A 20796-nucleotide genomic window follows, 5' to 3' on the forward strand; every position below is an offset into this window, starting at 1 on the left:
TCCTGGGGCTCTAGGGTCTCCATTTTCATGTTTAATTTAATTTACTTGTTCTGGTGGCAGAGTGCAAAGCCCAGCTGATAAATCAGGGCATTAACCTTATAACAATATCCTTAGCACAGGAGAATGTGTCACTAAAGTAGAAGGCAAAAAATAAAAATAAAAAATGAAGGCACAAAGATCTTTTTAAAGGGCTTTTTGCTTTTTTTTGTTGGTTGTTGGGCTTGAACTCTGGGCCTGGGCACTGTCCCTCAGCTCTTGAGCTCAAGGCGAGTGCTCTACCACTTGAGCCACAGTGCCACTTATGATTTTCTGGTGGTTTATTGGAGATAAGAGTCTCAAGGATTTTCCTGCCCAGGCTCACTTTGAACTGTGATCTTCAGATCTCAGCCTTCTGAGTAGCTAGGATTATAGGCATGAGCCACTGGAGCCCAGCTAAAGGGCATTTCATGGGAAACCATCGAATAGTAGCTAAGACCCTCTACTCAAAGGCCCTCGCTTCAGAATCCTGTAGCCATAGCAACCATGGCACAGTTGATGGGCTCACCAAATAATTAGTATTTCTTAAAACCCTTTGGCATTTGTATATGATAGAGCATTATTGCTTGGAGGTAGGTTTCAAGTCTGTCCTTCCTATTTGCTCTTTTTCACCTTTTTCTTGGCTCCTAAAAGGCACCCTTAGCCACCACCTGAATGCTGCTGAGAATAATTAGAGCTTCTGTGGTTGATTCATTGTTAAACTTTTGGACAACTTCAAAAGCCATGACTGGAATGACAAGTGTTCATGAAAAATTTTCTAATTCCACATGAGGTCTCAAACTGGAAAGACTTCCCACTCATGGACTGTTTCATCTAATCTGCTCATTTGGGGGGACAGAAATAGAATTTAAGCAAAGGATAAATCATGAAAAATGGGTGACCAAAAGGTCCTCCCTGGTCATATTTTTGTATAGCTGACCCTGCCTATCTGCCACATGGCTCTGAGAAAGGTCTGCACTGAAGAATGACAGGTGCTTCCGGTCTTGTTCTAGAGATAGCTTTCTCTACTCTCTTGCTGTGCCCATTCCTCTGAGCCTTAGCTATTACAGGTAGAAGATCTGATGATTATATGTTCCGGGGAGGCCTCCTGAGTGCATGTGTCCACATCTTGGGGGATCCTGGAAGCCTTGGTCTGCCCTTGAGGAAAGGTGCTTTGTCCCTGATCATTGGCTGACTTCTAATGACTGGTAATATCTAGAACAGAACAGTTCTCTCTGTATGAAGGACATGATCTTTCTAGGCAGCCCATGCTAGCCTTGAACTCAAGATTCTCCTGCTTCAGCCTTCCCCATGCTAGGATTAGAGGCGTATCTCATGTGGCCTGTTTTTTTTGTTGTTGTTGTTTGTTTTTGTCAATCGTAGGGCTTGAACTCTGGGCCTGGGTGCTGTCCCTCAGCTCTGCAGCTCATGGCTAACGCTCTACCACTTGAGCCACAGTACCACTTCAGGTTTTCTGGTGGTTTGTTGGATATAAGAGTCTCATGGACTTTCCTGCTCAAGCTGGCTTTGAACTTCGATTCTCAGATCTCAGCCTCTAAGTAGCTAGGATTACAGGCATGAGCCACCAGCGCCCGGCCATGTGCCTTGTTTTAAGGTCAATGGAATACCTTTGCAGGAGAGGTTATCATACTAGTGAAGAGAGTGGTTAGGTTCCTGAAAAAAATTACCTGTAGTCAAGAAGGCGTTCCATGAGGCGGGTGACTGAGGTAACAAAGGAAATACCCGTCTCACGCCATGTTTCCTGTTCAACCTTCTCCAGCAGGCTATTGAAAAAGATGAAGCAAATTCAATTCATGAGCTATTTCTGAACACAAGAGTAAGATGTAAGAGCCTGTGGGGGCTGTGATCAATCTGGAGACAGATTTGCCACACTGCATTCTTACCTGGGGTATGGCCCAAACAGCTGGGTTCTACTCCATGAAGCAGAAAGCAAAGACAAGGAGGTTACTGGACTGGAAGTAACAAACACATCTCCTGTTTCTCTATACAGGTCCCTAAGGATACCTCTGAGGTGGAGCCGTGTGTGGTTCAAAGCCCCAACCTCTTCAGACATACACATGGAAGTCTGTTTTCAAGGAACAATGGAGTAAGATAAGGGACAGGGGTCACAGAAGAACATGTCTGGCTTTGCCAATTGCCTAACTGCCTCTATGGCCCAGAGGCAGCTTCAGCGAACAGTCAAACCAAGCTCTTCATGTAAATCAAGGGAAGGTTGTCACCAGCCTCTGCTGCATAGCATGAGGGACAAAGAGCAAGTCCAGGAGTTACACTCAGCCAAACACACTCTCAAGGGATAGTGCCAAACAAACCAGCACAATGGCATTTTTTAAAATTTTAATCTGCCAGTCACATGCCCCTGTCACCTTGGAGCAAGTCTCTGGCTTCATCATAAAACCTGGCTTTTGAGGTCTTTTGGTCTCTTCAAGGGGATGATGACCTATTTCTGCTTGCTCTGATAATGAGCTCAGGTCCAGGTCTCACTCCACAAACTACTCCTAATTCCATTCTACACTGCTTCTTGCTCTCTAAAGTTGAGAGTGGCCTAGAGTGACTGGCCCAACCAGAGGCAATCACTGAGGAGTCAAACATAAGGCTGATACTAATACTTTTTCTGTGACATTCATTTCCTTGCACAGACCATACACTAAGGTCAAAGTTTCAGGGGAAATGAGGTTTTCCCATGGGATCTATTTTGCTGGGGAGAGAAGGAATGACATCAACTCCGGTCTCTAACCTGCACAGAAGAGGCCACTGTACTAGCATGTCTTAAGCTGATCTATAGAGTTCTTTGGTCCTGGATGACAGTGAGCATGGGAAATGCTGGTCACACTCTTGTTTTGCAGTGTTTTTATACCATTTTGCATGTTAAGGGCTATGAGATGCCCTTCAATACAGCAGCTTGTTTAATTTTGTTTAACTCAGTCTTTTCTAATCTAATTTAATTAGTCCAGGATTCTCTTTCAGTGTTTCTATAAATGTCTTCTGAAGATATAAATTGGAAAATGTCAGTGGTCTTCAGTTCTCAGGATGACTTTAAAAGGGTTTATAGGGCTAGAGGCATGGTTCAAGTGGTGGAGTACCTGCCTAGCAAGTGGGAAGCCCTGAGTTCAAGCTCCAGCACCACATACACAAAAGGTGTTGCAAATAGTATTTGTTCATATAATTAGTAATTGTGGGTTCTTTTTCTTGTTTGTTTTTTGGTTGGTCGCAGGGCTTGAACTCTGGGCCTGGGTGCTGTCCCTCAGCTCTTCAGCTCAAGGCACCACTTCTGGTTTTCTGAGTGGTTCATTGTAGCTAAGAGTCTCAGGGACTTTCTTGCCCAGGCTGGCTTTGACCTGTGATCCTCAGATCTTAGCCTCCTGAATAGCTAGAATTATAGGTGTGAGCCACCACACCCAGAATGGGTTCTTTTTTTAAAAAATGTTTTCCTTTGTAGTGAAGTTATTTACTTGTTCCTTATTTCTATAATTAGAATCATCTTCAGTTAAAAGAAACACTAAAGGATAGACTCATTTTCATAAATTATAATTATTTAAATGTCAAAAATTCATTAAGTAAATATTTAAAAGTAAGATAAATTAATAATTTTCCTCTTGAAACTAGACGATCTGGGCCATCCTTTCAGGAGTTACCTTTTACTGGCCAGGTAACTGATGGCTTGCAAGTACTTCCCTGAGCCCCGGCTAAAGTGGGAAGGATGGTATCTTTACTCTGCTCCCCTTGCAGGTATGTTCTAAGCAAACACTCAGTATTTGTACTGAAAAAATAGAGATTTGTCTTCAAAATGGAATTCAAACAGAAAACAACATCAATGCTGGAAATGAAGATACTCTAGAACTTGAGATTTCATTTTTAGAGCTTGAGATTGCATTTTTAGAAAGATAAAAGAGCAACATGGGAGGCCACAGTTTCTCTAAGGCCCTCTTTTGGACTCCAGCCTTACAAGACCTGCCTCAAGGCTGTTACCTTCCATCAACTCAAGAAGGAAACCACAAAACGGTGGTCCAAGGGGAACCCTGACATCAGCTAATACTATTTCATTTCACAGAATAGAAAATGGCTTGTCGAGACAGTGTAAATAATTGACGAGCCCACTGTAATGTTTTCTAAGCTGATTACAATGTCTTGCAAAGCAGGACAAACAGGAGCCCCTCTTTTAGAGGAGAATTCCAATTCTTTAAATGTCAGTATGGAGCAGTAACCTAAATCTCCATGAGTGATTGGCCTAACTGGATGCATTGCATGTGGTAAAGATAAACAATGAGCCTCTTCCTGTCAACTAGCTGAGATATTTTCTCTTCTTAGGCAACTATGGCCATACCCTGAAAGAGCCTGCTTTCTTGACAGAAAGCAGCAACACTGCTACTAGCAAGTGCTAGGTCTCTTCTCATACCCAACCTCTTCCACCTGCCTAGCACAGACAGGCTTTGAACCTTCATTGGCCCATTTGACCCACTCCCCAGATTTGGGATTCCTGGGACTGGGGCAGCTTACAGCAGGCCGAAGAGCTCCCTGTAGCTCTCATCACCTTTCCCTTCTGAAACCATGCTGTCCAGCTTGTCAATCAGCTCCGCCTCCACCTAGAAGAAAACAGACTTCATAAACACAAACTGAACTCAGAAAAAGAATGAGAAATCTCTAGTCTCTTTGCTGGGTAAAGATCATGGGAAACTTTTTCACATTTTATTCTTGCTCCAAATTAATTCTAAGGAAAACAAGATCTTCTTTGCAGCGCCAAGAAACCACCACCTGTCTCTAATTAGCAAGGCCTCCCACCCTAATGGTTTAAATAGGACACAGGACTTAAAATTTTAAGGTACTCTTTAAGGTACTAAGTGCCGATGCTTCTATCATTTGAGGAATGCCTCTAGGCTCTTTTTCCATTTTTTTCCCTCCAAGGTAGGGACTCACTTTATGCGCAAGCCAGCCTGGGCTTTCAATTCTCCTGTTTATGCTTCCCCACATCACTGTGTATGCCAGGAACATGCCACTGTGTTCAGATATTGTGCTTCCTGTAGATGGCATAACAGGCATGTGCCAACATGCCCAACCACTGGTTGAGATGAAGTCTCACAAACTTTTTGCCTGGGTTGGTCTCAAACTTTGATCCTTGAGGAAAACATACCAAGCAACTAGGATTGCAGGCTTGAACCACTGTACCTGGCTTACAAAAGCCTCTCAATTTGATAGAATCTTTCAATTATTGTTCTTCTTTCCTAGGTTACTAGAGTCTTATTGTGGATGCCTTCATCTTGAAGTATTTCTCCTATGTTTTCCTCAATACTTTTCAAGTTTCAGGTCTTACATGTTAGGTCTCTGATCCATTCACAGTTAATTTTTATACAGAGTAGGATCATATACAGGATATCCAGTTTTCCTTCTTATATGCATGTTTTTGTTTTCATTTTCAAGAATCAGACAGCTCTAACTGCTCAGACCAGCAAAGAGAAATTCTCCTCTCAAAGCAGAACAAATCAAAGTGGACACTTCATGCTGCTACCAAATTATTTCTTTTCTAAGTTAAGACTAACCTCCCTAACAATGGTCTGTATTGAACCTAGTACTTTTCCCTGGAGCTACATACATAAAGAGGCAGGAATCATCTTCACCACTTCAGTGGTGGCAGAAGAATTGCACAAGGGAAAGCATAAAGCGCTCAGTCAGAACTGTCTCCTAGATCACAGACTGGGAAATCCTGGACTACTTTACCTGGTCTGGCTCCAGCCTTAGAAATGCCTGCACTAGGTGAGAGGGGACATGAAAAAAGAGTAATAGGAGGGGCAAATTTGATCAAAGTATTGCATGGGTGGAAATACCACAATGATACTCCTTTGTGCAATTAATATACACTAATAAAAAAGAGAAAAAAAAATAAATTGCCAACTTACTTTCCTTAAAAAAAAAATGTCAGGACCATACAGTGGAGGAAGGTAACATGCTCCCAGGGCCATCTCCTGAGTGAAACTAGGAGGGTACAAGCTTTGTTATTCTTTACTTCATCAAAAGTTCCTTTCATGTGATGTTAGTCCCTTTCCTCTGATTCTGTGTGTGTGTGTGTGTGTTTGTGTGTTTGAGGTAGTTCTGGGGTTTGAACTCAGAATCTTGTGCTTGCTAGGGAAGTGCTCTAACACTTTGAGCCATGTCCTAGACCTTTTTGTATAATTTTCACATTTATGTTCAAGCTGGCATGGACATCAATCCTCCAATATACACATCCCATTTAGCTGGAATGACACCCATGCACCACCATGCCCAGCTTTTATTGGTTAAGACAGTGGTCTTACTTTTTGCCTAGGCTGGTCTCAAATAGTGATCCTCCCAATCTTAGCTTCCCCAGTAACTAGGATTACAAGTGTGATCCAGCATTCTGGATTTCCTCTAATTTTTTTCTTGCTTCTAACTTGATGAAGATAAATCAATAAATCAATTATGGCCAGCAAGTAAGAGAAAACCCTTGAACAAAGTTCAATGACCACAGTACAGCTCATCACTACTGGAACCACAACCTGACCATTTGGGCCACCTGCCTGAGAAGAATGGGTCCATAACATCCTGAATAACATCCTGAACACAGCCAGGCATCCTTTTACCTGTTTGAAGTTGCCGTTTTTCCTCTGCTCCCAGTCCATCATGTCATGAAAGATGGGGATCATAATATTCCGCACTTCTGGCTGAGGGACCAGGGTTACACCCAAGAAAGGACCAATCATTCCAGGAATAAAGTGTATCTTATGTTCACCTGTACCAAAAAATCAAACAGGTATCAGTGCATGTCTGTACTAATCTTCCATGGAAGATTTCCAGGTGGGCCACAGCACATGGTATGATTTATTCTAGGGCTGGAATAGCTTAGTGGTATAGTGTTTGCCTAGCATAGCTATGGGTTTGATCACTGTCTCTGAGTTTCAGCACTGAACAAAATCCCTGAACCCTCAACATTGCTAGTTTATTCTTGAAACTTCTAAGAGTAAAGTCAGCTATATTCTGCTGTTTTCTGAGTACTCCTCAGCTTTTTAGAATTCATGGGTAAAACTAGTCTGGCCAAGTTAAAGCAGATGTTCAACATTTATGAAATTGTTTTTCCAAATAATCTGGAAAATTCCATAAACCACCTAAAAATTTCTAAATTCAAGAAACACTGTTTGCTATTCTATACAGAATAAGACTTCTGAGACCATGCACTAAGTTTCAGATGGTCTATTTACAGCATTTATTGAGCAAGGAAAATCCATATATTTCTGCTTAAACACAGTATTATTTTCTCTAGAGATTCAACCTCTAGCTTTGAGAAATTTAATTGATAAGACTATCTAGTCCCTGGTTCAGTCTACCAGGTACATCTGATATACATCTAAAGTATGTATATATACCTATACATTCAGGTATAACATCTGAAGTATGTGGGCCTCTTCAATGCCTGTGCTCATGTGTATCAAAAATTTTTTTCTTTCTGATGTGCTAAGAACCTATGGCACAATCTTACCCAGACTGGCTAGCTTGGAGTGTCTCTGTCTACCCCTAACTCAGCCTGTCTTCATATTATATTTCTGATGGTGACACTACATATATTAAGATTGTATCAGTTAATTCTCCAACTTCTTTTATAAGGCTTTCCCACGGAAAGTGAGTGATGTGGGTTCTACTCTAATTGGCCTATCATCTGGCTAGAGTACGACAGCCCTCAAGAACCATGGGACAGTATTTCTTGTTGCAATCATGAGGCAGAGAGAACCAGCATTAGAGCTCTGCTTTAGTCACTTTAGAGACTAAGGAAGGGGCTGGGAAGGTGGCTCAGTGGTAGAGTGCTTATCTTGCATGTATAAGGTCCTGGGTTTGATTCCTCAGCACCACATAAGCAGAAAAAGCTGGAAGTGGTGCTGTGGCTCAAATGGTAGAGTGCTAGCCTTGAGCTGAAGAGCTGATGGACAGCGCCCAGGCCCACAGTTCAGGCCCCACGACAGACAAAAAAAAAAAAAGAGAGAGAGAGGGAGATTAAGGAGAAGATAAACTGTGGCTGGCTGGGCACTGGTGTCTCACGCCTGTCATCCTAGCTACTCAGGAGGCTGAGATCTGAGGATCACAGTTCAAAGCCAGCGGGCAGCAGACTCAAAAAAAAAAAAAAAAAAAAAAAAGATAAACTGTGGACCAGTGCAATAATTGCTACAGCCAAATAAAATCAATTCTTAGGAATTAAAAACAGTAAGTCAATAGTGACTTCATAGAGGCAAATCTAGTGTTTTTATTTCTTCCATTTTGAAAACCTATTTCAGATAGAAATAGCATATTTCACACGAAACAGTAACATCTTCTCTTGCTTCCTTAGAGAGTGTTCAGATACCTATAGTATCATGGGCTGGCCCATATCAGTTTTTTTTTAGTCAGTCGTGGGGCTTGAACTCTGGGCTTGGGTGCTGTCCCTGTGCTCTTCAGCTCAAGGCGAGTGCTCTACCACTTGAGCCACAGTGCCACTTCCAGTTTTCCAGTGGTTTATTGGAGATAAGAGTCTCACAGACTTTCCTGCCCAGGCTGGCTTCCTGCCCAGGCTGGCTTTGAACCGCGATCCTCAGATCTCAGCCTCCTGAGTAGCTCAGATTACAGGTGTGAGCCACCACGCCGGGCTATCAGTTTGACATAAGTATGTTAGCCATTAAGGCAACTTAAGGATTCTACTGGACACACTGATCTGACAAGTTTTTCTTTTGTGCCTGTCCTAGGGCTTCAACTCTGAGCCTGGTGCTGTCCCTTTTTGTGCTGAAGGCTAGTGCTCTTCTACTCGAGTCACAACTCTACTTCTGGCTTTTTGACAGCTAATTGGAGACAAGAGCCTCATGGACTTTCCTGCCTGGGCTAGCTTCAAACTCTGAACTTCAGATCTCAGCCTCTTGAGTAACTAGTATTATAGGCACAAGCCACCAGTGCCTGACAACTTTAATCTGGCAACTTTAGATCCAAAGTGGTGGTTATTTTAGAAGGTGTGGAAAGGGGGAAAATCAAAATCAATCTTATCCTTAGGTTGTAACCCCCTTCTTACATGTTCCTTCATGCAATTAGTGTCAAGTATATGATGTGGATATATGAATACCAGAAATCCAAGAAGTATTTCAACCTCTACTAAAGTTCATAGCAGTCATTGTTCATGTGTTAGGTATCGTCACAATACACATTTAAGCCTGTAGCATCTAGACTTGGACATGAAAAACAGAGTATCTTGTAAGCCTGGATTCTCAAACTGGAAAAAATGTACTGGATCCTTCTTTTTTTTCCTTTGCTTTTAGTTCTCAAAACAGAGACTGTACATATGTAGTACTGGGGTCTTATCTCTCAGCCAAACACTCTCTGCCAAGAGCTTTATGCACATGTGCTACATCATCCATCTGAGGTGTTATGTTAAAAGTTATATAAGGATTTTGAAGATTGAATTAACTTAAGTGGAAGTTATTAGTCTTTTTTTTTTTAACTCTGCAGTATGTGGGAGAGAGCAATAGGGAGAAAAGACTTACCCAAATTCTGCCACATGCTGAACAGTTCATAAGCCATCATCACACGCATGTCCCCATACCTAGAATAGTGACACAGGAGTCAATTGTTAGTGGAAGAAAGTTCAGAAAGACAGGCCAATAGGGCCAATACTTGAGCACTAGTCGTTTCTAATGCATCTCAAAATATTAAACTCTTTGGCTATCGAATGAATTTCTCACATTGGAAAACTAACACCAATTGAGAACCTTGTAAACTTCTGAAGGATCTTGTCATGGAAAAATAGTCCCATATGGCCAAGTGACAGGAAGATGAATAGGAGACGTCTGACTTACTTATCTAGAATCTTCTTCCTCTTGGCTGGGGTGATGATTTCTAGCTGAAGGCTTGGCTGATTTATGAACAGAACTGCCAGGCTAAAGTAAGAATTCCACACCTAGAGAGACAAAGAAAGAATAATCATGTGATAGCCTAAGTCCTTAAACTTGTAAATAGAGTTATTAAATACATCCATGTAGCACAGATTCTGTTTTATAACCTTAAGATCCTAATCTGCTTTCCCTTTTAAGTATCTTTGCAAACAGGGCTTTGATCTTTTTTTCTTTCTTGACTCCTTCAGAAGACAAGAGTGTTGGATCTGAACTAGAAAGCATACTCATAAATGTCTAGCTCTCAACACTTCAACAAGGAAGGCACCTAGGTCATATTCTAATTACTATCAGGTGCAGAAGCCATTTGATACTATGAATATATTAGTGAAGCAAAAAGCAATGAGCATTTTTTAACTTGCTAGGGGTATCATAGTATTGATGGATTTTGTGAGCTCCTACCTTGAAGTCAAAATCTGTCTCTGTGAAATTCTTGTGTAGTGCAGAAGACAGGTACTGGACAGTAGTGACTATAATACTGAAACAAGTCAACAAAGCATTGGCAAAATTAAAAGACTAAATAATGGCATCTGATTGCTTAGCATCTATGGATTGTCAGCAAAATACCAAGACAACTTGCTCCTATGTAAGACGTGACTATAAAGGACAGAGAAGATAGTATATACTCCACAGAAAACCAGTCTTGGAGAAATGCTCCATAGTAAAATAGCATAGGATTTCAGTGTGTCTTTTATACTACTTCTCCTTGGACTGTTAAATTCACTTTTATTTCTTCTACCTCAAAGATTAATTTCTAATATTTTGGGACCTGTGGATAATCAATACAGATTGTAGGATTTGGGACATACATAATTTTATTATTTTACTTGATAACAGGATCTTAACTTCCTTTGCCATATAACTAGCATTTTTATCTATAAGTCATTTGACTTTAGGCCTTGATCTAGATTATTCCTCCTAATCTTACCCCTGACATATATAAAAGGCAATGGAGGACTACTCTGCTGTAATTGAGATCACTGGTTGGAGTAGAAAAGAAAGTGGTATGCACAGTGAGGGTTTGATTGCAGAGGGCCTTAGCTAAACAGTCTGAAAAAGGCCACCTGAGCTTTAGTGCAGAAAAGGGACAAAGACAAGACAGTGCATTAGAGAGACTAGACCTAGCAGAGGGGTGACAAAATTTAAAGGTAAACGCTCTGAAAGAGGCTTTTCCTAAAGGACTATGAGTGGAAGCCTAAAGTGCTATGAGTGGAAGTAGAAACAGAGATAAAGAATTCAGAAGGAAAAAATCTAGTATTTGAGCAAGTATCCGTACAACTATGTAGGCATTCTTTTTTTTTTTTTTTTTTTTTTTGGTCTGGTCGTGGGGCCTGAACTCTGGGCCTGGGCGCTGTCCCTCAGCTCTTCAGCTCAAGGCAAGCACTCTACCACTTGAGCCACAGTGCCACTTCCAGCTTTTTTCTTTTTGCTTATGTGGTGCTGAGGAATCGAACCCAGGGCCTAATGCATGCAAGGCAAGCACTCTACCACTGAGCCACCTTCCCAGCCCTATGTAGGCATTCTTTTGTTATGTTCTAGACAAAACACTCGTTATAGTTTTTTGAGGGGAAAGTGCTCTACAAAAGGTACCAAGTGGAAATATCATGCTGGTTTGCTAATATATCTAATGTAAGTAATTTTACTACATTTTGTATAATGCCAACATAAAATAAGGGTCAGTGGGAGCAGGCAGTAGTAGTCTATAAAATAGAGTGGAAGCCACGTAGCTTTGAGGTGAGAAAATAAGCCAGCTCCTTACCACATACATCACTCATCTGGTTTGTCAAGAGGAAGCACAGGCTAGGAATATGAATGGGCAATGGGCATGGATATATTAAGGATAAACTTAGAATGGAGTCTGTGTCCAGGTCTTTGCAGTCAGCTCTCAGGTGAGTATTAGCATTAGTCATTGGAAACAAGCACTGTCTGGCAAACAAAACAACTCAAATTGAGAGCTTAGGAAACTGTCCAAAGTTATAGAAGAACAAAGGTCACTAGTTCCTGGAGAGGCCTTCTTCTAGCAAGAACCCTTTCTTGGGCGTATTTTATACCCTTAACATTTGATTTTTTTTCTATTTTCACTATACAAAATATCTACCAGGCACTTCGGCTCCATTTGTAAAACAACAAAAAACTTTATCCTTTTCTTATCTTTAGAGTCAATGGCCAATGGTCAAGTCTTACTGAATGTACCTCTAAATATTTTTTTTCCTTTTGCCAAATCCTCTTTCTTCCTGGTCTTTGCCTTTATCCTTTTCTTGGTTTTTCTCATATATACTCTTCTTAATCTGAGAAGAGCTCTGCCATTATAGGGACCTTCTTTACTCACTTGCTAGTAAGCAGCCGCATTACCATCCAGTCCCGAGGGAAGACGCTCATCTTCATCAGGTTTCGGAATACACAGAAAATCTTCAGCAAGAATTCCTGACCACAAGGGAAAGAGAATCTTGAAATCAACATGATAAACTTCATCATGTTAGACAGCATGCCTAGTATGTATGAGGCCTTTGGGTTCAATCTCCCATACTATCAAAACCAAAAACCAAAAACCCCAAACCCAAATCCCACCAAAACAAAACAGGACAACAAACCAAACCAAACCAAACCAAAACAACCAAATACCTCATGTACAGATGTTTTCAGCAAGATTAACAGGTACTGCCTGTTCAGTGGTACTGCCACTGAAAGGATATTTGGAAAAGATCTTTAATAGAAGAGGGGAATTTTCCAAGCCCACTGACTTCCCAGAAACTCTGAATAAGGATGAAATTAATTTTTAAGTAATCCATGAAAGAGGTATACAAGTAGCAGGCCATATAAAGATTTATTTAATGTAGAAGACAAGGCAGGATTCAAGGAAGGAGGGCAAATTAGCTGGCTGGGATGTTAAAGATAAGAGCGTAAGGTGCAATGGGAGGTATTCATCCAGGATATTTAGATCAAAATTGGGCAAAAGTTCTAGTTCAAAACTTGCTATCTTGATGTATGGTTACCTAGCAACTGCCCAATTACCTTGTTTTAACATTATCACTCAAGCCCAGAAACATAGGGCCTGGCTCGGCCTTATAATTAAAAGAAATTCTGTTCTTCATGGCCCCTTTTTTAAGGCATTCTTCCTAGGTAACAGACTTACAAAAAAACAGGAATTTTCTATTCCCAGACCTAATTACCCTTCTGGGGTGGTGTTTCTCATTTAACGCCTAAAAGAGAAGGGAGGATAATGAAAAGAATGCACATGTCTGTACATTCTTGAATAGTGGACTCAATATACTGTGGTTCTAGTGATTTTTCAGCCTTATTTCCTGCTTCTATCTCAGCTCCTGAACCTAGTTTAATTTTTTATGTATTTTCTAACTTCTTTATCCTCTTGCCCTAGCTATCTTGTCTCATTATCAGCAGACATAATGGTGGCCAGAAGGCAGATATAATCAGAGTGCTAAAAGAAGACTGTCAATCAAGAATGCTGTATCTATTAAAACTGTTATTCCAAAAAAAAAGAAAAAGAAAAAGAAAAAGAAGAAATTAACACCTTCTCAGATAAACAAAACCCTGTAAAAAAGACTCTAGGGAGTTCCTTAAATTATAATAAAAGAACAATAACTTGAATAAGAAATAAGAATGCACATAAAAGTGTTTTGAGAAACTGTAATTTGTATAACAACACAAAGGGAAATACTAGAGAATTATACTTGAGCAAAGTTTATATAAATTATTCCATTTGAACTTCAATTAATCCAAACCAGATAGTTTTTTTGTTTTTGTTTTTGTTTTTGGTCCAGTTGTAGGGCCTGAACTCTGGGCCTGGGCACTGTCCCTCAGCTCTTCAGCTCTACCACTTTGAGCCAGCGCCACTTCCGGCATTTTTCTTTTTGCTTATTTGGTGCTGAGGAATCGAACCCAGGACATCATGCTTGCAAGGCAAGCGCTCTACCACTGAGCCACCTTCCCAGCCCATAGTTTTAAGATTAGAGGCATGGTTTTTGTTCGTTTTGGGGGGTTTTGTTGTTGTTGTTATTGTTGTTGTTGTTTTTGGTACCAGACCTAGGGCTTGAATTCAGAGCCTGTGCTCGAGGCTAGTACTCTACCACTTTGGGCTACAGCCCTACTTCTGGTTTTCTGGTGGTTAATTGGGAGACAAGAGTCTCATGGACTTTCCTGCCTAGGCTGGCACTGAACTATGATCCTCAAATCTCAGCCTCCTGAGTAGCTAGGATTACAGGTGTGAGCCACCAGTGCCCAGCCTCAGAAATATATTTAAATCAAGACAAGTTGTCAGAATTATTACTATTGTTATTTAAATAACCAAACCTTGGTTTGCCAAAGTCCCAAGCAAGGAAGGAATACTGACTAATCAAACCAATATGTCCCAGAGTAGCCCCAAATACAGGCATATAATTGCAGGGCTGCTAGCTGTCAGAGAAAATGTGCCAATTTTCTGGGATCTGCTTGTGTAGGGAAATGGCTGGCTTTTAGCTTCTGGAGGCCATATACTCATTCAGCTATAAACTGGAGCTGGTGAATCCTACACTCCTGGCAGTTGAAGGTCACATGAACTCATTTCCCTGATAGGGAAGAAAGAGTCTGTGGCAGTCTTGGCTGCACACTTCTTTTCCTGGGAGAAAAGCTAATGCTTTGTTCCTACCTTGAGTTCATCTTTGCTCTGGAAGTTGTCCAGAAGGTGTTGGTAATGGGTATCACACATCTGACGAAGCAATGAGAGAAGGCAGGATACATATTCGCCCTGGGGAACAACCCAAAAAAAGACAGTGTAGCTAATCATTAAGGTTCCATTGCCACAGTACACAGAGGGCAAGGAGAGAAGGGAGGGTTTGAAATGGCCCCCAATGATCATGGAAGAAAGGTGACAACTCTGGCTCTGAAAATGAACTTTCTTTTCTGGAGAATTTCAGAGTTTTAGTAAGGTCTTCTGCACCCTGGGGCTACTGAAAGCCTTAACTTACAACAAAGCAGTTTTAGACCTTCTGCAAGGACCTCCTAGGTTGCCTCCTAGAGTTTGCACATGGGAAACTGCAGTTGACAAATGGAACAGAGCAGATCACCACAGTTGAAAAGCAAAGGTTCCAAATTGACTATGTAGAGGGGACAAGTTATGATCTTTAAGGCAAATAGGACCTTTAAGGATATTTGTGTATCTTAAATTTCTTCAAGTTGCTAATTTGGGGTACATGGAACAAACCTTGCTTTAAGGACTCCAAGGATGATCTTATGGCAATTTTTAAATGGCCAGCCAAGTGTGGCTTCTTCCTAGCAGGCTGCCTTCTCAAGAGGAAAGGAGAAAAAAGTACTTCACTTGGAGGATTTTTAAATCCTCCCAAATTCATGAGAATCAGACAATTTTTTTTTAGTCTCTCAAACCTTTTTAAAACCCTAAAATCTCTACACATATATGTATGCAGATTATGTACATGTATATGAACTTCAGTTATATCTGATAATTGGGCATAAGAAGCCATAATTCATTTGTGAGGAACAGATGGGTTAATCCAATAAATTATTATTATCTTTGTTATAACTTAAAGTGAATCACGTCATTAGTAATTATTCAAATACTTAAACCAGTAAGCACTGCATTAAGTGCTGGTTAGATAGTTGGTTACCAGGACATGTAGGGTACATGTTTTTACCTACAGCAAGAGTGCTTCCAACAGGGACTCATTAAAGGAGCACTCTTTCCAAGCCCAATGCTCCACAACACATGCCTGCTCCAGGCACTCTATTTGTTCTCCCTATTATGGCTGGAGCTTGGCTTGCTCCCATAGAGGGTTTTCTTCAAAGAGAGCTCTGTAATATCTCATCTGCCAACGGAAAGATTTCACACAAATTGTTTATCATGTTACCATATCAGGGTTGAGAAATCTCCTCTAGGTATGGTGAAGGCAGGGATCCATGGCGTTATCTCTATCCCTTCTGAGAGAGGCCTTTTTCAGGTTATCTCTTTCCTGATTAGATCATACAAAATCATCATTTATACAGTCATCAGTGCTTTAACTGCAATGCCTAAGTAATTGTATCTCATTACATTTTTCCTGGTACTATAAATTTAGATACAAACACTACAGATAAAAACAACTAGTTTGTAGGTACAAGAAAATTCTGAGAAAATTATTCTCTCCTTCAAATCATTTAGGAGAATCTGTATAAGGGGATTCCTAGAAGGAATATCTACTTGCCACCTTCAACCTCTTACTACATCTATTTCCTTGCTTCATTACAATTCATAGAAAGTGACTTGGCTTAACAGCCAAAAACAACAACAAACTGAGAAGAAAAACAAGATTAAGAAGAATTCTCTGAATCTGCCCTACAGTAGACTCCTAGAAGTATTTTTGAAGCATGAAATTAGAGCTTTCAGAGTAAAGAGGGAAGTCAGATTCAGGAAGAGGGTAGCATGCTGACTACCATGCAGGAGGCAGGCTGAGATAGAGGTGGTGGGATGGTGAGAGGTGAGTAATATGGAGGAGCCCCAGGTTAGAGAAAAAAACAAGAAAACCTGAATGTTAGTTACTAACAGTGATCTCGGCTGTGCACTGCGGGCACCGCTGCCCTCTTACCGCCTCCTGAGCGTGCGATTTACTCATGATGGTGAGTAGAGTCTGCAAGAGCACGTCCAGGAGGCTCTCCACCATCATCTCTACCTCTTCTATGACATCTGCTTCCTGGAGTGAGCAGTGAGAGAGTATACTGTTAAAGCACCAGGCCAAATGGATGCTTTTGCCTGCAGTACTAAGTCAGCCATGTCAGGAACAGTTTTCTGGCGGGACTTTCAATACTGAGCTTTCAGCCTCACCAATGTGCATGAAAGGAACTCAGAATAAGGGCTGTGAGGAGGCAAAAAACATCAGCCATTGTTGCCCTGGCCTGGTAGTGGGGCTCACCCTTACCACACTAGCCACAATTCTCAATCTTAGACAGACACGTTAATTTTAACATATAAGACATAAGTGAATGTCCTGAGTTAAAAGATTTTCTCCGACTTCCCCAGTATAGTCAAGAGAAAGCATAACCCTGCTGACTAACACTTCGAGAACAGTTTGACAAATGGTAAAGTGACATCCTAGAGTGTGGCAGCAGTTCTTTTGCTAGTAATGCACATAGTAGTGCACATTTCATCCTGAGGTTTCCTCTTTGGCTGCTCTCAATCTTGCAAGCCCTGAATGCTGTCTAATTATACTTAGGTGCCATTTCTACCTCTTCAGCTCTCTTGCTCTTGCTCCTGGTCCATCTGAAGGACTCTAGTCTCAATCTATCATTCCTTGGCAGCTTCACAGAAATAACAGCACATGTCTTCTCACTACAATCTGTCTCCTGGCCATCAAACTTTTGGAAGAATCTGTTTTCCTTTTATAGACTTCTCACATTCATTTCAGACTCTAGTCTTGATCTAAAATATCTCCCAAAGAGTTTCCCATTGCTTTTTCTCCAAGATCTTTATACTACTACTGGTCCTAATGTTCATCCACCTATCAGTTATTAAACTTTTACCATGGGCCAGTCACTGAGAACCTAAATACAGAGAACTGAACATTAAATTTCATCTTTTATCCATCCATCCATCCAGTATAACTATACTTTTCCCCATTCCACATGAGAAATCTGAATGACTCTTGGGGCTTAAGTCATTTTTCCTGTCCAAAGTCATTGTAATACTCTTTCCTGTGACCAATCTTTAAGCAGTTGTAGGCAATTATACTCAACTTTCTGTCCTCTTAAAATACAACTAAAAATACCATGTCCTTCAAGTTTTCATCAGTTCCATGTTTTTCTTTCTCTTGCTCTCTCTCTCTTTGCTTCAATTTATGCCCCTCTTTTAGCAATAAGCTTCCCTGAGAGACAAGCTTGGGTTACTAGTAAACCTTATCTCTTGTCTGACTTCTCTGAAGATTGGCGAGGAGGGCTGCCAAGTCTTGTCTGTAACCAAGAGCAAACAATGGGGTTACTTCAACCATCAAGAAGTTAGGTACTTGTGACCAGATGGTACTTTAACTTTAGACCTCAGAAATCCCTACTGGATTCTTTTTTTTTTGCTTTGTTTTGTTTTGTTTGCCAGTCCTGGGGCTTGGACACTGTCACTCAGCTTCTTTTGCTCAAGGCTAGCGCTCTACCACTGTGCCACTTCCGGCTTTTTCTGTTTATGTGGTACTGGGAAATCAAACCCAGGGCTTCATGTGTCCTAGGCAAGCACTTTATCACTAAGCCACATTCCCAGCTCTGGATTCCTCCTTCTTTTTTTTTTTTTTTTTTGGTCCATTGTGGGGTTTGAACTCTGGGCTGGGGACTGTCCCTGAGCTTTTCAGCTCAAGGTGAGTGCTCTACCACTTGAGCTATAGTGCCATTTCTGGTTTTCTGATAATTGGAGATAGGAGTCTCAAGGACTTTCCCGCCCAGGCTGGCTTTGAACCTTGATCCTCAGATCTCAGCCTCCTGAGTAGCTAGGATTAAAGGTGTGAGCCACCAGCGCCCAGCTGGATTCTTTTTTGTTTTTGTTTTTTTTGGGTCCGGTCATAGGGCCTGAACTCTGGGCCTGGGCGCTGTCCCTCAGCTCTTCAGTTCAAGGCTAGCACTCTACTACTTGAGCCACAGCGCTACTTCCAGCTTTTTTCTTTTTGCTTATGTGGTGCTGAGGAATTGAACCCAGGGCCTCATGCATGCAAGGCAAGTGCTCTACTACTGAGCCACCTTCCCAGCCCCTGGATTCTTTTTTTTGTCGGTCGTGGGGCTTGAACTCTGGGCCTGGGCGCTGTCCCTCAGCTCTTCAGCTCAAGGTGAGCGCTCCACCACTTGAGCTACAGCGCCACTTCCGGTTTTCTGGTGGTTTATTGAAGATAGGAGTCTCATGGTCTCTCCTGCCCGGGCTGGCTTTGAACCGCGATCCTCAGATCTCAGCCTCCTGAGTAGCTAGGATTACAGGCGTGAGCCACCAGCGCCTGGCTCTTGGCCTTCATTTTAAATGCACTAAAATTTATACTCTTGGAATCTTAATTTTTAAAATAGTATAATAAATCCCATCCTGTTCTTCATTCTTTTTATGTGCTCTGAATCTTCTGTAAGTGTATTTTTTAGTATCAAAATTATATGAAATAGAGAATACAAAATAAGTTTCTATTCATCTGTGTCTCTTTTTTTTCTTTGTTCCCTTCTTTAATCCCTCCCCTCCTACTACATATTTCTTTTAAAAGAAAAAAAAAGGCAACAATTTTGTTGATTGAAACCTGATTTCTTTCATCTAATAGGCTCAGAGCTTTTGTGGGCAACAACATTACTTCTTATATATCTAATCTCATCTGGCATGGGGTAGAAATACCTTATGGGTGAAATCAAGCTGTTGGAAAGTTCAAACAAAAGTATGATGAGAAAGCTATTCTTAGTCTGTGCTCTTAGAATACCTAGTATTCTAAGAAAACTTCTAGAAATCCAGAATAGCTTTTGACAGAAACTATGCATGGCATAAAACTGGGCTTTTAGTTCTAGAGGTAACTGTATTTCTAGGTTTTTATGATAGTGAAACATTTTTGAAATAGTAAGGCTGAAATCTGCTGAGCCCATACAAACTTCTATTTACTCAGGTACCTCCTGTCATTATCAGCATGTCTGACTGAGAAGTATACAAAGCATACTTGTTGGTCTGTTTCTGGTTACAGTTAATACAAGACTATGGTAGAACTGCAGGGTGGAGTGGGTGTTGGGCCACTACCAGAGAGCTGGTCTTGATGATGGAGAAGATGCTGCCGAGAATCCCTGAACAGATTAGCAGCTCTTTCTGTTGCCTCAAGTGAAGGTGAATGTGATGGAGAACCACAGGAAGCAGGATGCGGCGGGATTCTGGCAGAGAAAACACAAAGATGAGGAAGCCCTTTAGAGGAGGACTAGTTACTACCAGAAGATAGTGGTGGTATTGTGAGACTTAACTGGTTTCAAAGAAGGTGGGGTGGAAACTGGAGCAAAGGTGGAGGTCACTCTCCTCCCTTAGAAGAGTCTAGAAGCTTCATGTCTGGAAATTATAAATCGTTCTTTCGTCTTTTCCTTCCTTCTCAATTAGAGTCCCTGTATTCATGGCATTTTATGCAGGTTGAATGACTAGAGTCTGCTTCCAAATGAAATCTCTTTAATGACTAAACTCCAAATTAAAAGTATAGTTTACATTGAAAACTTAAAGTAAATGTCACATCTAGCATCAACTACAATGACCAGATTTGAAGGCTTGATTTGTATTACTAACTTCACCTCTATTCACAATCTGGCTAAGTAATCTGGCATTCTGGGAATCATTTATGTTGGCAAACCACTAGAGCTGCTGTTAGGTATATACACAGCATTGGATACAACAGAAGTATAATCTTTGCCTTGTCATAGCCTTTGATAACTAGACAATGCTTATTGCCAATCCTACTGCATACTTGAATGTATTTGAATGTATTTTTCTCTTTTCTGCCTAATGTTATCAGAATAACATTTTAGAACTCTGAATTGAGGAAGACTAAGCTCTACATTTTAAATACCCTTACTAAATCATTTGGAACACTTAGGCAGTTAACTCCTTCTCCCACTGGCTTGCTTTTCCTTATCTGTAAGATGGGTGTTATGGCTTCTTCTATGTTTACTTCACAGACAAAATGAAATGCAAGTGTGAATATGTTTCTGGCACACTGTATTATGTGACCCTGTAGATCCCATCATACCTGGCCAGCAAGCTTCAGTGAGATTATCAATAACATGAACTATGGCATTTGAATTTATTATTTATATCTGATCATAGGTTAAGTGTTTTGTATGCATTCAAAGAAGAGTTTCTTTTTCTGGTCCTGGGGCCTGAACTCAACATCTCAGTGCTATTCCT

The 20796-nt window shown here is 41.0% G+C and overlaps 1 protein-coding gene across 8 annotated transcripts in view; it reads right to left on the minus strand.

The window, feature by feature from the left end:
- LOC138807677 (dedicator of cytokinesis protein 3-like) overlaps positions 1-20796 on the minus strand; it is a 187051-nt gene that overhangs the window by 31969 nt on the left and 134286 nt on the right. For 6 of the 8 annotated variants that reach the window (XM_069993454.1, XM_069993456.1, XM_069993457.1 and 3 more), the window contains exons 25-35: positions 19654-19781; positions 16472-16618; positions 14584-14682; positions 12271-12365; positions 10344-10419; positions 9849-9949; positions 9537-9595; positions 6627-6775; positions 4531-4616; positions 1920-1946; positions 1704-1799 (exon numbers count right to left, since the gene is read on the minus strand). In XM_069993454.1, the coding sequence (XP_069849555.1) occupies positions 1704-1799; positions 1920-1946; positions 4531-4616; positions 6627-6775; positions 9537-9595; positions 9849-9949; positions 10344-10419; positions 12271-12365; positions 14584-14682; positions 16472-16618; positions 19654-19781 (1063 nt within the window). The remainder of the gene's footprint in view (positions 1-1703; positions 1800-1919; positions 1947-4530; positions 4617-6626; positions 6776-9536; positions 9596-9848; positions 9950-10343; positions 10420-12270; positions 12366-14583; positions 14683-16471; positions 16619-19653; positions 19782-20796) is intronic. The other 2 variants (XM_069993455.1, XM_069993453.1) reach the window with 2 other exon arrangements.

The sequence above is a fragment of the Dipodomys merriami genome, unplaced genomic scaffold (genome assembly GCF_024711535.1).
Source record: "Dipodomys merriami isolate MVZ:Mamm:240054 unplaced genomic scaffold, mDipMer1.0.p SCAF_427, whole genome shotgun sequence".
NCBI classification, from domain to species: Eukaryota; Metazoa; Chordata; class Mammalia; order Rodentia; family Heteromyidae; genus Dipodomys; species Dipodomys merriami.